A 16,683-nucleotide genomic window follows, 5' to 3' on the forward strand; every position below is an offset into this window, starting at 1 on the left:
CTCACCAGTCTTAACATCCACCCCTTGCTCCGCCAGTCTGCTGTGGCTGCAGTATGTACTATTTGTAGGATGCACTGCAGCAACTGGCCAAAACCTTTCAGCAGAAACCCGCAGACTTCCAGCTCGAAGGACCATGGCAGCAGGTGCATGGAAACACCGTTAACTCAAAGTTTCCCTCCAAGTTGCACTCATCCTGACTTGGACATATATCTCCTTGCCTTAATTCTCACCATTGTTAAAATCATGAAACACCTTAACAGCATTATGGGAGCATCTTCACGACAAGAACTGCAGCATTCAAAAAGAAAGACCACCACGACTTTCTTAACTGTAAGGGAAGGACACAAAATGCCAGCCCTGCCAACGACACCCACATCCTGAAAATGAATTTATAAAACAAACAAAATTAACTACCTTTGAAGTGTAATCAGTTTTGCTTTGTAGGTAAACCAGAAAATGCATAAGTGAATGAAAGCAATGACTTATTTTAGGTTGTCCTTAGAGGCCAGACCGTCCATCCTTGTAATATAGAATATATGAAAAGTTGCATCTGTTATGCTAAACTCCAATTTAAACAGTGAATGTATCTCTAAATATTAACCTTTATATATAGCAGCTTGCTGCTAGCTGCCCTGATACATGTCTGGCTTAGCTAACTATCTGATTGCTTCAGACAACCATCTCAATTTGAACATGACAAGCTGAGAAATACTTTAAAAAAAAAAAAAATTGAGACAAAGGAAATTTAAAGATTTGCCTCTTATCTGAAAAAGATTTTATTTGAATTGAATTGCTTAGTCCCTCTTTTGGATGATTGGCCTGGTTTGAGATCTGTTTCTGGGATTGTGCATCTTAACAAGTTAGGACATTTTCACTGAGTTTTTAAACCCCAAATGTATAATGATAGAAAGAATCTAGTGCTCGCATACATCACAGACTAAAATGCTTTATTTTTATAATTGGGGACTCTTGCCTGTTTTGATTGGTGTAAGAGGTATTGTCGTATTTTCACACTGTTCTGTGCTGCAGATCTATAATGTGCCTTGGTATTGAAAGATCAGTAGCATTACAGGACTCAATTGGGAATTGACAGTGAAGTAATGGTCCATTGTTCGCAGCTGATTACCACAGTTGCACTTCGCTGAGTTACTGCCATTGAAACTCCATTCCTGCATCGTTACTTGAATGACCAGTGCTAGTATACAGGTGATTGAGGTATTGTCAGATTGCTCACAGTTCATAGGCTCCAGCTGGGAGATGTTCATCAGGTTTAATATCCTTACGATGTGGCTTATCCTGTAGATATGTATTGCAGGAGGAAGTACTAGAAGTGGACTGGAGTTGAGATGGTTGACAGAATGCAGCTAGCTGCATCTCAATTCCAGTCTGCTCTTAGCAGGATGGTTCTGGAAAATTAGATGGTGAGGATCAAGAGATTATCTGTTTCTTTGGCTGTGACGAAGGCTGCTGTTTTATGTATGGTGGTGCAGTACGCGGCAGTAGGTAAAGATCATCTACCCTGGTAGGTTTAAGGCAGCCAGTAATGCAACTGCATTAGGCACTGAGAGCTGAGTTTAATTTCTTTGCATGGGCAGAATGTTCCCATATTGGACAGCAGAAAAACAGAGCTGTACTCGTACGAACATACAAATTAGGAGCAGAAGTAGGCCATTCGGCCCCTTGAGTCTGCTCTGCCATTCAGTAAGATCATGGCTAATCTATTTGAGTTTCGAATTCCACACTCCCATCTACCCCCGATAACCCTTGATTCCCTTGCCTAACACGAATTTATCTACCTCCGCCTCAAAAATATTCCATGACCCTGCCTTCGCCTCCTTCTGAGGCAAAGAGTTCCAAAGTTGCACAGCCCTCAGAAAAAATTTCTCCTCATCTCTGTCCCAAAAAGGCGACCCCTAATTTTAAAACAGTGCCCCCTAGTTCTGGACTCACCCACAAGAGGAAACATCCTAATCCACATCCACCATGTCAAGACCGTTCAAGATCTTATATACTTCAATCAAGTCTCCCCTCACTCTTATAAACTCCAGAGAAAACAAGCCCAGTCTGTCCAACCTTTCCTCATAAGACAACCCGCTCATTCCAGGTATCAATCTAGTAAACCTCCTCTGAAACAGATGAAGCAAAGTTTTAAAAAGTGTGCAGCACAGGAATTTGGCAGTTTAAAAGGTATTTATTTAAATGCAAGGAGTGTAGTAAATAAGGCCGATGAGCTGAGGCACAGATAAACACACATGACAATATGATATCAAAGCTATAATGGAAACTTGGTTTAAAGAGGGGCGAGAATGACAGCTCAACATCCTGGATATAGAGTTTTCAGGCAGGCTAGAGAGGGGATAAAAAAGGAGGGATATGTAGCATTATTAGTTAAGGAATCAATAACAGCTTTGAGGAGGGATGATAAAATGAATCATCAAACGAGGCCATATAGGTGGAGCTCAAATAAAAAAGGGGCAGCCACACTACTAGGAATGTACTGTAGACCCCCAAATAGCAAGAGGCAGATAGAAGAACAAATATGTAGGCAAATTCTGAGTGCAAAATCTATACGGCAATAATAGTTGGGGATTTCAACTATCCCAATGTCAACTAGGATACTAACAGTGTGAAGGGCACAGAGGGGACAAAGTTACTTGAACTGTGTTCAAAATAATTTTTTTAGCCACCCAGCGAGAGGGGGCACAATTCTCGATTTAGTCTTTGGTAATGAAGCTGGACAAGTGGATAAAGTAACAGTCGGTGACCGTTTTGGAGATAATGACCATAATAGAGTTAGTTTTGGCATAATCATGGAAAAGGACAAAGATAAAACATGCGTAAACGTTCTAAATTGGAGGAAGGCAAATTTCACAAAACTGAGAGGTGACCTGGCGAAAGTGGACTGGATACAGCTACTTGAAGGAAAACCGCTGGTAAACCAATGGGAGGCATTCAAAAGCGCGATACTACAGGCACAGTGTAGACATGTCCCCACAAAGATAAAGGGTGGCACTCCAAATCTAGAGCCCGCTGGTTATCTAGAAGCTTACAGGGTAAGTTAAAGCAGAAAAAGGAAGCTGATGATGATCACAAAAATCGTAATACTTTAGAAAGCCGAGAGGAGTATAGAAAGTGCAGAAAAAGTAGAAAGTAAAAAAGGAAATTAGAAAAGCAAAGAGAGTACATGATAAATTATTGGCATGTAAAATAAAGGAAAACCCGAAGATGTTTTATTAGTACATTAAAAGCAAGAGGATAACTAAGGAAAGGGTAAGGCCTATCAGAGATGTACAAGGGAACCTATGCGTGGATGCAGAAGATGTGGGTAGGGTTCTTAATGAGGTTTTTGTCTCTGTCTTCACAAAGGAGAGGGCAGACATTGTAGTTAAAGAGGAGTGTGAAATATTAGATGAGATAAGCCTAATAAGAGAGGAAGTACTAGAGGGTCTGACATCCTTGAAAGTGGATAAATCGCCAGGACTGGATGGATTGCGTTGCAGGCTATTAAAGGAAGCCAGGGAGGAAATAGCAGATGCTCTGAACTTCATCTTCAAATCCTCACTAGATACAGGCGAGGTACCAGAGGATTGGAGGTTTGCGAACGTTGTACCATTGTTTAAAAAGGGTGTGAGGGATAGACCAAATAATTATAGGCTGGTCGGTCTGACCTCGGCGGTGGGTAAATTGTTAGAAACAGTTCTGAGGGACAGGATAAACTGTCACTGAGAAAGGCAGGGATTAGTCAGGGATAGTCAGCATGGATTTGTTGAGGGAAGGTTATGTCTTAACGAGGATTGATGAGGGTAGTGCAGTGGATGTGGTTTACATGGATTTTAGAAAGGCATTTGACAAGGTCCCACATGGCAGACTGGTCAGTAAAATGAAAGCCCATGGGATATAGGGGAATGTGGCAAGTTGGATACAAAATTGGCTCAGTGACAAACAAAAGGTATTAGTCGATGGATGTTTTTACAAATGGAAAGCTGTTTCCAGTGGCATTCCACAGGGCTCACTGTTGGGTCCCTTACTGTTTGTGGTATATATTAATGATTTGGACTTAAATGTGGGAGGCACGATTGGGAAATTTGCTGATGACACAAAAATTGGCCATGTAGTTGATAGTGAAGAGGATAGCTGTAGACTCCAGAATGATATCAATGGTTTGGTTGAGTGGGCGGAAAAGTGGCAAATGGAATTCAATCCAGAGAAGTGTGAGGTAATGCATTTGGAGAGGGCAAATAAATTGAGGGAATACACAATAAACGGGAGGATATTGAGAGGGGTAGAAGAAGTGAGAGATCTTGGAGTGCATGTCCACAGCTCCCTGAAGGTGGCAGGACAGGTAGATAGAGTGGTGAAGAAGACATATGAAATGTTTTCCTTTATTGTCCGAGGTATAGAATACAAAGGCAGGGATGTAATGCTGGAATTGTATAAAACGCTGTTTAGGCCACAGCTGGAGTATTGCATACAGTTCTGGTCACATTACAGGAAGGACATAATTGCTCTGGAGAGAGTACAGAGGAGATTTACAAGAATGTTGCCTGGGTTTGAAAGTTGCAGCTTTGAGAAAAGATTGGATCTGCTCGAGTTGTTTTCCGTAGAGTAGAGGAGGCTGAGGGGTGACTTAATTAAGTTGTACAAAATTATGAGGGGCCTAGATGGAGTAGACAGGAAGGACCTGTTTCCCCTAACGGAGAGGTCGATTACCAGGGGGACAGATTTAAGGTAAATGGGAGAAGGATTAGAAGGGACGTGAGGAAAACCTTTTTCACCCAGAGGGTAGTGGGTGTCTGGAATTAACTACCAGGAACAGTAGTGGAGGCAGAAACCCTCAATTCTTTTAAAAGGTACCTAGACATGCACCTGAAGTGCTGCAACCTGCAAGGCTATGGAGCAGGTTTTGGAAGGTGGGATGAGATTGAATCAACCACTAGTTTTTTCGGCTGGCACTGACCAAGACGGGCTGAATGGTCTCCTTCTGTGCTGAAATTTTTCTATGGTTCTATGAACTGCCTCCAACGCATTTACATCCTTCCTTAAATAAGGAGACCAAAACTGCACACAAAATTGGAGCTGTGGTCTCACCAATGCCCTATTTTACTGAAGCATATCCTTACTTTTATTTCCAATACCTCTCAATAAAGGATAGTCCTGATAGTGTTTGGGTCAGTGTCCCACTATGAATTAGCTAGATTCTCTGGTATGTGTTTCTTGGGTTCAGTTTGAGCTTTAGTCTTGATGATGTGTTCTTATTAAGTGCGATGCAATGCCACACGACGGTAGATAGGGTTGAAACGACGATCATAATCTGCACAAAAGGATTCTTTTGCAATGCATTGGTCGGTAATAAGTAGTTCACAATTTCAAATGCTTGTCTTTCCCAAGAATCTGCTGCCCAGTACTGGCTGAGTATTTGATGTGCTGATACTAAATAATCAGGGAATAAGAGGAAATAAACAGAAGACAAGCCAAAAGCATTTGTGACATATACTCAAATTGGGCTTTTTCCATTTGCATTTTCATCAGTCTTGCATTTTTTGTTTACTCGCCAGTACCTAAGTTCTAATTGTTTATCACTCTTTCCCATTTCCCTCCTTTATGGTGTTCCTGGTGCTTGGCTTGTTTCCTCTGGATCTCTGTGACTCTAAATAGAAATACCAGAAATATGCCAGATCTTCAAAATAAAATCTGTTCTCAACCTCTCCAATTATCATCCCATTTTCCATCTTTCCTTTCTAAAGTTCTGGAATGCACAGTCTCAATTACCCTTCTATGTTTTCTTGTTTAAAGCCTGCAAATCAGGTCCCATCAAGTGAACTGAGATTACACTGAAACTTTGTCATTGAAAACTTAGTCCACATCTTTGCCACTCCTCCACTGTTTTTCTGCTATCTTCAACACTGCTGACCACTCCATCCTCCTCATCCAGCTCTGCTGTGTAGTCCACCTCATGCCATTCTTCTCTCCTGATTATATTCTTGCCTAACTATTTGTTGGTACTAGATCACTTCTCTCATGCCATACTGCCATCTGTGTTGAACTTCATTGCTGGCCTTTCCTGTTCATTTTTTTACTGTTTGGTGGTATAATTCAAAAACGTGGTTAGCTTCTTCATATACACCAATGGCAGTTGGCTCTACTTCTGTGCCTCCTCTATCAACCCCATAGCTTTCACCCCTTTTTCCAACTGCCTAAATGGCATCAAGACCTAGATGAGCCAGGGTTACAAGCAACCTAAAGCAGTAAATTGAAAGTCTTTCTCTTCCACTCAACACTTGTGTTCTTTTGTCCTTAATTCCATCCATATCCTGGACTGCCACAAGTCTTGGGCTATGTCCACAGGTACAAACCTGGACTTACTGCTAGATTCTGAGTTCAGCTTCCTTCCATGTATCTGACCAGTATAACTGCTTTTTTTCACCTCCAGAACATTACTTCACTTCAACTTACCTTTCCTTTTCTGCTATTGAAATCCTAATACACTTTTTTTTAATCTTTGAGCTGGATCCTCTCTTGCTGTTGTCGCTGGTGTTCTGTTTTCACACTTCATAAACTAATAGTGAATCAAGATTGCTGTGGTTTTGCCTTCATTTTCTGCAAGATATCAGTCTTCAATTGGTTTCCAGTGCTCCAGATCAACAACTTGCAGTTATTCAACACCTTTAACATAGAAAAATTCCGAAATAATTCAGAGGCATATAGAAAACTGACATCAAAGAAGTGGGTTTTAAGGAAAGTCTGAAAGGGTGAAAGGATTTAGAGAAGAAATTTCAGAGAATGGAACCTAGGCGGCAGGAGGCCTGCCGGTGCTGGGATGATTTTGTACTCTCCCAACACCATATGAATTAGGAGCAGAAGTAGACCATTCGGCCCCTCGAGCCTGCTCCGCCATTCAATAAGATCATGGCTGATCTGTTTGTGCATCGAATTCCATACTCCCATTTACCCCGATAACCTTAGATTCTTGTTAGGCAAGGGAATCAATCTACTGCTGCCTTAAAAATATTCAATGATCCTGCCTCCACCACCTTCTGAAGCAAAGTTCCAAAGTTGCACAATCCTCAGAAAAAATTTCTCCTCATCTCTGTCCTAAAAGGGCGACCCTTAATTTTAAAACCGTGCCCCCGAGTTCTGGACTCATCCACAAGAGGAAACATCCTTTCCACATCCACCTTGTCAAGACTGTTCAAGATCTTACATACTTCAGTCAAGTCTTACCTCACTCTTCTTAACTCCAGCAAAAATAAGCCCAGTCTGTCCAACCTTTGCTCATAAGACTTCGCTCATTCCAGGTATCAATCTGGTAAACCTCCTCCTATGAACTGCCTCCAATGTATTTACATCTTTCCTTAAATAAGGAGACCAAAATTGCACACAGTATTCGAGATGTGGTCTCACCAATGCCCTGTATAACTGAAGCATAAAACATCCTTACTTTTATTTTCAATTTCTCTTGTTAGAAAGGATAGCCCTCTTTATGACTTGCTGAACCTGTATACTAACTTTTTGTGATTCATGCACTAGAACACCTAGATCCCTCTGCACCTCAGAGTTCTGCAGTCATTCTCCGTTTAAGTAATACTCTGCTTTTTTATTCTTGTCAAAGTGAAAAACTTCATATTTTCCCAGATTATACTCCATCTGCCAGATTTTTGCCCACTCACTCAACCTATCTGTATTGGTCTGCAACCTTCTTATATCCTCTTCGCAACATACTTTCCTACCTATCTTTGTGTCATCGGCAAATTTAGCTACCAAGCCATCGCTCCCCTCATCGACGCTATTGATATAAATTGTAAAAAGTTAAGGCCCCAGCACACCCCCGCCCCTGCCCATGCACAAGGGTTCATTCAGAGGAATGGAGCATGGGGGCTAGAGGAGGTTACCAAATATAGGGAGGGTTGCAACCAGGGAAGAATTTAAACACAAGGGTGAAAATTTAAAATTTGGGGTGACCATGAGCCAATGTAGCCTAGTGAGATGAGCAACATGAAGTTGTGATAGGATGTAGGCAGTGAATGATGAGCTGATGTTTTTGAGGGCGGGGGACAGAAGGTCAGCTGGGAGAGCATTGGAGTAATTGGGGTCTAGAGGTATCAAGGCTCTGAATGAGGGTTCCAGTGATAATGAGCTTAGGCAGCAGTTAGAAATGAAAATGGGCCATTTTTGTAATGGAGATGCTTTGATGTGGGCAGCACAGTTCGGGGTCGAATGGATGTTGAAGTTACAAACAGTTTGGTTCTGTCTTACTATGGCTGGGGAGGGGGTGGAATTAGTTTCATAGAGTCATCGAGAGTCATAATAATTTACGGCACAAAAGGAAGCCATTCGGCCCATCGAGTCCATGCCAGCTCTGCAAGGAGCTATGCAGTCAGCCCACTCCCTGGCTTGATCCCCGTAGTCCTGCAAGTCTCTTTCTCTCAGGTGGCCATCTAACTTCCTCTTGACCTAATTGATCCACTTCCACCACCCTTGTGGGCAGTGAGTTCCAGGTCATTACCACCTGCTGCATAAAAAAGTGCTCCTTCATATTCCGCCTGCATCTTTTGCCTAAAACTTTCAATCTCTGTCTCCTAGTCCTTGTACCATTTGTTAATGGGAACAGTTTTTCCTTGTCTAACTTATCTAAGCCTGTCATAATCTTGTACACTTCGAGTAAATCTCTCCTCAGTCTCCTTTTTGTTCTAAGGAGAACAAGCCCAGCTTTTCCATCTTAACCTTGTAATTAAAATTCTCCATCCCTGGAACCATTCTGGTAAATCTCCTCTGCACCCTATCAAGGACCCTCACATCCTTCCTGAAGTGTGGTGACCAGAACTGGACGCAATACTCCCGTTGGGGCCTAACTGGAGCTTTATAATGTTTCAACATAACTTCCCTGCTTTTGTACTCAATGCCTCTGTTTATGAATCCCAAGATCCCATATGCTTTACTAACCACTCTCTCAACATGTCCTGCCACCTTTAAAGATCTATGCACCTGCACCCCAGGTCCCTCTGTTCCTGCACACTCTTTAGAACTGTGCCATTCAAGAATACAGAATTTATACTAGGGACCGAGGTTTATGTCTTTGGTCTTCGTGTTATTTGGAGGGAGTTACAGCTTATCTAAGGCTGGATGTCAGAAAAGCAGTCCAACAGAGCAGAGGAAGTGGAGGAGTTGAGAGAGATGGAGCTCTGTATCATTTGCATACTTGTAAAAGCTAATGCTATGACTTCAGATCATGTTGCTGAGGGATAGCATGTAAATGTGGAAGAGGAGAAGGCCAAGAAAAGATCCTTGAGATCTTGTAAAGATGGTTTGGCTATAATTGGGTTTGAATCAAGCATGGGCAGTCTCAGTTGGACAGTGGAGAAGTGGCATTGAAGAAGCATCCTATGATCAACTATGTTGAAAGTTACAGGGAGGTTGAGGATGAAGAGGATTGATACTGCACCATAATCAGTCAATGAAAATGTTGTTCATGACTTTGGCTAGAGTTGTTTGGTTCTATGAGGGGAACAGAAACCTGACTGGAGGGATTCAAATAGCTTCAAGTGTCTTATCACAATTGTAAAATTTCTCCACGACATTGCCCCTCCATATCTTTGCAATTTCCTCCAATCATATGGCCCTGCACATTCTCTCCACTATTTTCTCACTGGCTAAGTTCTCATTCCTCCGTTCTGCTATTAATTTAAACGGTTGGAAAATTAAGTGCATTGTTGCCTGAAGTTGCAAGCAGACAAGATTCTGTGTTGGGGGCATCCAGTTGGAAAATTACACTTTAAATTGCTGCAGGAACTAAGTAAAATTCCATTTATGATTGTTATGTGTTCAAATTTCAAACAAATTAACACAATGAAATATGACACTCTGTCTAAGACGTTGGGACCAGCATGATAAAGTTAGTAGTAATAGTTAACTCGCTTATCCTGGAATTCTTCAATCAGAAAAGCAGTTCATCCAATCAGACCAGATTATAGTATCTTCTGTATTCTGTCAGATCCAGGCCTACCCCGGTGTTAGTTTAGCTTCCTGAAACCATTGCAGTATTTCTGTCGAAGACACGGTTTCTTTTCATGCTGCCCATTGATCTGAATTTCAACACAATTTGCTGCAACCTTTGTAATAACAATATGAAAACAATTATCACTACAGCAGATTTGCTGGTTTTTAGAAGTGCCCATGAATATTTTTAGATCTAGAAATCTGGGAATATTTGTATGAATGTTCATTGTCTGAACGTGCCTGGCTGTATGTGTGTGCATATATATGGCTTCCTATAGATGATCACCTTGTCTGACTGAAATTAATACCAAAAATCATAGCACTAAATCTGTAATTTAGTTTACTTGTGTATCTGTAAAAAGGTTGGTGACTGCACAAGAGTTGCTTTGACGAGGCAAAATTTGTGTTGCAAATTTAGTTGAGATGTTATTGTGGTGGGTTTTCTCTGTGATTATGAAATATTTTGGGCATTATTCTTCACTTCCTGCCTGTCGATTTCATATGTTCGAATCTAGCTTTAGTCAGTGGCTTCATTTAACATCAGATCTGTGCCTTTCCTTTCTCTTTCTCTGCTTTGTAGGTACTTGTATGGCTTTGAGGAATACTGTCGTGCAGCCGACCTTCGCTTCAGGACCATTCACCACATGGAACCTATAGAAAAGCCAGTGGAGAAGGATGAAGAGAATGGGGCATGTGATCCAAAGAAATCATCTACAAATTTAGATGATGCAGATTTTGAGAAAAGTGATGACACTGAAAATGACAAAGAGGAAAAAGAAGTGAGATCTCCAAGAGTAAGTAATTATCTAGCTTGAAACTAATTGCGGCGGTGCTGATGGTCAGAACATTGTGAGGGTAAAACGATGAATTTTCTGTACACCTTTCTGAGCAGCATCAGCATTCATTGCTTTGGAGTCGTCAACCTAACGTCACACTACAGTCTCAAGTATAAATCACAACAGTGCTGCTACACCTCAGCAACATTTTACATTATACTTTTTTTTATTATTCGTTTCATGGCCAGCATTTTTTGCCCAACCCTAATTGCCCTTGAGAAGGTGATGGTGAGCCGCCGCCTTAAACTGCTGCAGTCCATCTGGTGTAGGTATGGTCACAGTGCTGTTCGGGAGGGAGTTCCAGGATTTTGGCCCAACAACAGTGAAAGAACGGTGGTATAAATCCAAGTCAGCATGGTGTGTGGCTTGGAGGGGAACTTGGAGGCGAACTTGGAGGCTGGTGTTCCCAAGCATCTGCTCTCCTTGTCTTTCTAGGTGGTAGAGGTTGCGGGTTTGGAAGGTGCTATTGAAGAAGGCTTGGCAAGTTGCTGCAGTGCATCTTATATATGTAATGAATGATTTTGTTGTTAATTGTGTGAGATATCTTGTTTATGATCCAGTCTCCAACTGTCGTCTTGATCACAAATTTAATTTGATCAGTATGCACAGAAGGAATTAAATTCAGTAGATTATCTAAAGTCTTTTAGGTAGTACAAAACAATCTTGTGTTAACTGCTTTAGAGCTGGAGAACCCCAGTTTGTTTTGATGGATTCTGTAGTACCTGACATAATAAAAAAAATCTCAAATAAAATCATATTTTAGAATCCATTTATTTTTTTCACACACAAGTAAGATTCCACACTGCTGAAAAGAATTGGGGTGATGGATCAGGGAGGAAGAACAAGACATACTAATCCCTTTAAAATTGTCCAACAAATAAAAGAATTTTTCTCATTTGAGGACAGGGTACTTTACCACCACCTAGTGGCTGAATCAAGAACTGCATGTTAGAGACCTGAAAGACAATTGCCTTTTAAAGAGAATGGTGCATAGCACAGAGAAGATGTTCAAATTTTCTATCCTGTTTTCCTAAGGGTGCTCACTCTTGCTTGGATGCAGTTCCACAGATACCAATTCCTCCCTATAATTTTGCGGAGGTGGTAATTCTTTGTGTGTTGTTTGATTGGTGATGTATGGCATCACAGTTGAAATTTATCCTGTTCTCATATATCATTCTTAACCACATAATTCAACAGGAGCCAGGATAGCAATTGAGAGGGGGAGCCTCTTTTTTTTATATTTACCTCCCTATGCCAGGTTCTGAGGCTAATAATAGCTCTCAGCTAATTCATTACACACTCCAGACGGATTGGGAATTTAACCTGAAATCTTCTAGACTAGTCCCAAGGCTTGAGAGGGGTAGAAACAAAACAAAAAATCTTTCAATGCTCCTGATTGCTGTCCAGTAACTTCTGTTGGAATACGTGCTTGTGGATGTTGCTGGTGTACTGTGCTTTTTTCCTCTCTGCGCTATTGGAGGAGCTCCTGCACTAGGTAGCTGTAAAGAGTGATTGAATCTTCAAAACCTACAGAATGCATTAACTGCCACAAAAATTTGCCAGTTTATCTAGTATCTTCCTGTGTTTATTTAACATCTGTCATGTTGAGCTTTAAAATTCAGAATAATTTTAAACTTGCTAATCTTTATAAGTATTTGCAAATATATTGGCATAATCCAGGTTCTGGAGGGGAAATATCGGAAATACTTTCGTCTCAGTGTGTTAATCACAACCCTGAGAGAATGCATATTTGTATGCACTCGGTAAAGTTTCAGTATATGATGAGAAATTGGCATACATGTTGCATAGTTTGGCAAGTGGAAATATATGGCTGAAGGAGGGCTTAACAAATGAAAGCAATGTTGCAGGCTTGTAAACTATAAGTTGTAATTGAATTTTCCAAAAGATCTATGAAAAGGAATACCAGTTTGTTGCACCTCTCTTTAGTTGGTGTTTATAACTTTTGCCCTCGACTAGTTTGCACTACTGGTCCACAGTACTGCCAATTAAATGATGCAGAAGAGCAAATGGTGCCTGAAAATGTCATGTTAAGTTATTCATTTGCTTCTTTATTTTTAATAAAACGATCAAGGTTTGCTATCTGGGGTATGTAGTTTTTGCTCAAATTCTTAGAAATTCTGTTAATTTAATTCTTGGGTGAACAAATGAATTTACTTGAAATAATTTGGGCAGGCAACATTGAGATGTGTACTGTGGTTGGTTATTAAGCAAGTTTTTAGTTATTCAGATACACTCTTTAAACTCTGCATCTATGTTTCATATATCCGTTTGTATATCTGTGTTTGTTGCTGAAACAGCAAGACAATTAATTTGATTTTCCGCATCTGCCAGAAGCTCAGAACTTCAGATGACTCTACTCTTTGATCTTTGAATCACTTCCTGGGAGATAACAAATGCCCATAAGTTTCATCTTTTGTAATATCCAATATTATACACCTAACAATACATTATACACCAAATAACACCTAACATATATGTGTGAAGTGTTACAGATTTTTAATATTTTTTAAAAATTTGGAATTTAATATGGTCCTATAGTAAATATAGTTTTGTGAAGTGCTTTTATGTTCTGCCATATTTGTGCCCAAACATTATTGACCACTATAACCCAGTTCCTTGCTCATATGCCTTGTGGGGGTTTAAAATCATTTTCAGATGCTTAATACCTAGAGGTTCAACTTTAATAGTTTTTGCATATTGTTAAACACAAGTACCGATAGAATATAATGATAACCAAGATGTGTATTTCAATAATACTAAACTGCAACAATTGAATAAAAGGAATACTTAACCTGCCACCTAAGTGTCTTGGTTGAGGAGCTTTATTATCCAGACTTCTATTGAAATGATCTAGTGAGGAATAGAAAATTGCAACATATTAAACAAAAGTATTCAGTTTTAATTCTAAGCTTGAGTTTAAATCAATTACCCTGCTTTAGGGTCGGAGGAGAAATGCAACACCTGCCAAAAAAGAAGTCAAAGAAATAAAAAAAGAAAAGGTGAATGAGGAAAATAATAAAGAAAATAGAGAGGCTAAGGAGGACTCCAAGAAACAAGACAAGGAGACTGACACAGGTCAGCAGAAAAATGTGTCCACACCCAAAAACAGAGCAGAGCAGAGTAAGAAAGAAGAGTCTGAAAAAGATTCTGAGGAAGAGGAGGAAGATGATGAAGACACAGAAGAGGACCATGAGGAAAGACAAAAAAAGTATGTATTACTTTAAATATGCTGTTGCTTAAATATGTTCACACCAGTATTGACTTTGCACATAACTTTTTAAATAGTAAATGTGGTAAACAAAAAGGCATGTGCAATATACAAAAAAGCTTCTGTGTAACAATATATTTATTGACAAACACTTGGATCACAATGGTATTACGAAGAATTGATGAACTGTATGCTTTGCAAATGCACAGTTATGTTGCTTGAATTTCCTTGTATCTGACTGGATACCCTTGCTCAGATTAACTGGAAATGGATAGGGTGGGTTTGACTAAAGGCAAAATTTAAATGATTAGAAAACAAACAAAAAATGTATTTTTTACTGCCTTTCACATCCTCAGGATATCCTAAAATATTGCATAAAGCATGCATTTCTCTGAGCAGGCAAATGTTGCAGCCAGTTCATACATGAGGTCCCATAAACAGGGGAGATAAATGACGAGTAAATGCATTTTGTGGGTGTTTGAAGGATGCATTTGTTAGGAAACAAATATACTGAGGGTGATAAAGGGGGCTGAGATCTGGTACACAGCACATGCCATGGATGGAACCTGGGCCCCCTGTCATGAACAGGGCTAGCGTGTTTGGGTGGTGCAATTATTCACGCTGCCATTGAGGAGATCCCCAACTAAGCTTTATTTCTGAGATTATTTAAAAACTGTGCAATGCCTCATTTTTATCATTTTGTTTTTTTAACTTTTCTCATTAAAAAGGGAAGGGAATGAAAATAAAGAGGATGATGAGGAGGAAGAAGAGGAGGAGGATGATGATGAATTTGAACGATTCCCTTCTGGAACCAAAGTTAAAGTAAAATATGGGCGTGGAAAAAATCAGAAAATCTATGAAGCCAATATTAGAAATTCTGAAGTTGATGATGGACAGGTTGTCTATTTAGTACATTACTATGGTTGGAATACAAGGTAAGAGAGTTGACTTTACAAATTGTTGCAATTATTTTAATCCCTGCATTTATTTAGGTTTGGTTACAGTAGTTTGGACTTTAAAATTACTTCAAAGCTCAAACTTGATTATACCAAGCGGTGGCAATCAGAATTGCAGTTCCTAAATGTTGTACTATTTGTTTACGTTTTAATAAGCAATAACATACTTCATTCCATTTCAAGTCTTTTTTTTTAAAAAATGTTTGGCCTGACTGTCATTGCACTGCCATATTAATTTAGGGGTTATTGCAGATATTGGCCTAAAATGGCATGACCAAGTTCTGCTGAAATTTACAGAAATCTTCCTGTTGGCGAGTTAGAGAAATTTCCTCAGAATCTCATTGCTTGCTCGAATGTAAAAACCAGCATAAATCAAGTGTAAGCAGTCGGGGAGCAAGGAAGGCGCCCATATACCTTCTTTAGCTTCCTCCTTAAACATAAAGATTAAATTATAAAGCCTTCAATTGTTGTTATGCCCATCAGGCACCACTTATTTAGAAAAATACAATTGTGAAAGTTTTAAAATTTTTATTGCACTGAGGCTATAAAATACATTTAAAGAAGCAGGAAGTACATTTAAGTCTCAATGAGGAGAAATAAAAAATAAGTTGCCATAAAAAACCTGGTACTACTGCACCTGAAGTTGTAGGTTGAGAGTTTATAGTTTGTTCAGAATTTGCATAAATAAAATGGGCACATGTTATTTACAAATTTCTTCCATCTTTGACACTGAAAATCAGCATGACATTGTACTAATTCCATTATTTTTTGATACAAGTTTTTGAGAAATTCCAGGCCTTTGCGGTTTATTTGATCATGCAATTTTTCACAAAACCATGTGACACCCTAGCACGATTGAGTAGGGAAAGTGACAGTGCATCCCCAAGTTCATTTCTAAAAAAATACATTCTTCTTGATTTTTTTATAGTCACTATTGCCACCTTTCCTTCTCTTTTTAGTCTGTCTGTTGTCATGTGTTGTTTCTTGACGTGGATGACTGATGTCCAAGGTGCTGTCAGGACTTTTGCCAGTGTTTGAAGCTGGGGTGCTTAGATTCTTAGCCTTACCACTTGCTATTGCTTTAAATTAAGCAATGGTAGGTTCTGCAAATGATTATTAACACTGAAGTGTCGTGTTTCAGGGGCTAGCCTCAAACAGTGCAAAGTTTGCAACCCTGAGCTAGAACAGTCCCTGCATGAGTGTGTATTAATTGAGATGGAGGAAATATTTTTGGTCCACCAATATGTCTTTCAGCGTGAGTACTGGATTAATATAAGCTACTGGAACCGTCACTTCCCTTGTTTAGGACTTGGAGGTCTTTGGCATGGAAACTAAATACTAAATTTCAGTTATTATACATAACCATTGTGGATTTGCAAGATGTAATGTTTTTCTGAATTGCGAATGGCGACTTTTTTCAATTTTATCTGAGTTGGACTGATGCCTCCGATGCCAGAGGATTAATTGTCAGTATTACACCGAGTGCGTTTGAAATTATGTTATCAATAGCAAGAGTGCTGCTTCAGTGATTGTCACCTGAAACCCTGAGGTTGGAGTTCACTGACAGCTATCTTTAAAATATGTTGTTCTCCTTCATATTGTGTATGACTGACATTTGAAGCTTCTCAAATCCTTCAATGCATCCTTTGGTGACTGAGCTTATTCCAAA

The 16,683-nt window shown here is 39.8% G+C and overlaps 1 protein-coding gene across 5 annotated transcripts in view; it reads left to right on the plus strand.

Moving 5' to 3' along the window:
• Positions 1 to 16,683, plus strand: part of arid4a (AT-rich interactive domain 4A) — a 144,354-nt gene that overhangs the window by 97,173 nt on the left and 30,498 nt on the right. For all 5 annotated transcript variants that reach the window (XM_068039224.1, XM_068039228.1, XM_068039226.1 and 2 more), the window contains 3 exons: positions 10,574 to 10,787; positions 13,790 to 14,058; positions 14,787 to 14,993. In XM_068039224.1, coding sequence (XP_067895325.1) covers positions 10,574 to 10,787; positions 13,790 to 14,058; positions 14,787 to 14,993 — 690 coding nt within the window. The remainder of the gene's footprint in view (positions 1 to 10,573; positions 10,788 to 13,789; positions 14,059 to 14,786; positions 14,994 to 16,683) is intronic.

Source organism: Heterodontus francisci, chromosome 9 (genome assembly GCF_036365525.1).
Source record: "Heterodontus francisci isolate sHetFra1 chromosome 9, sHetFra1.hap1, whole genome shotgun sequence".
In the NCBI taxonomy this organism is placed as follows: Eukaryota; Metazoa; Chordata; class Chondrichthyes; order Heterodontiformes; family Heterodontidae; genus Heterodontus; species Heterodontus francisci.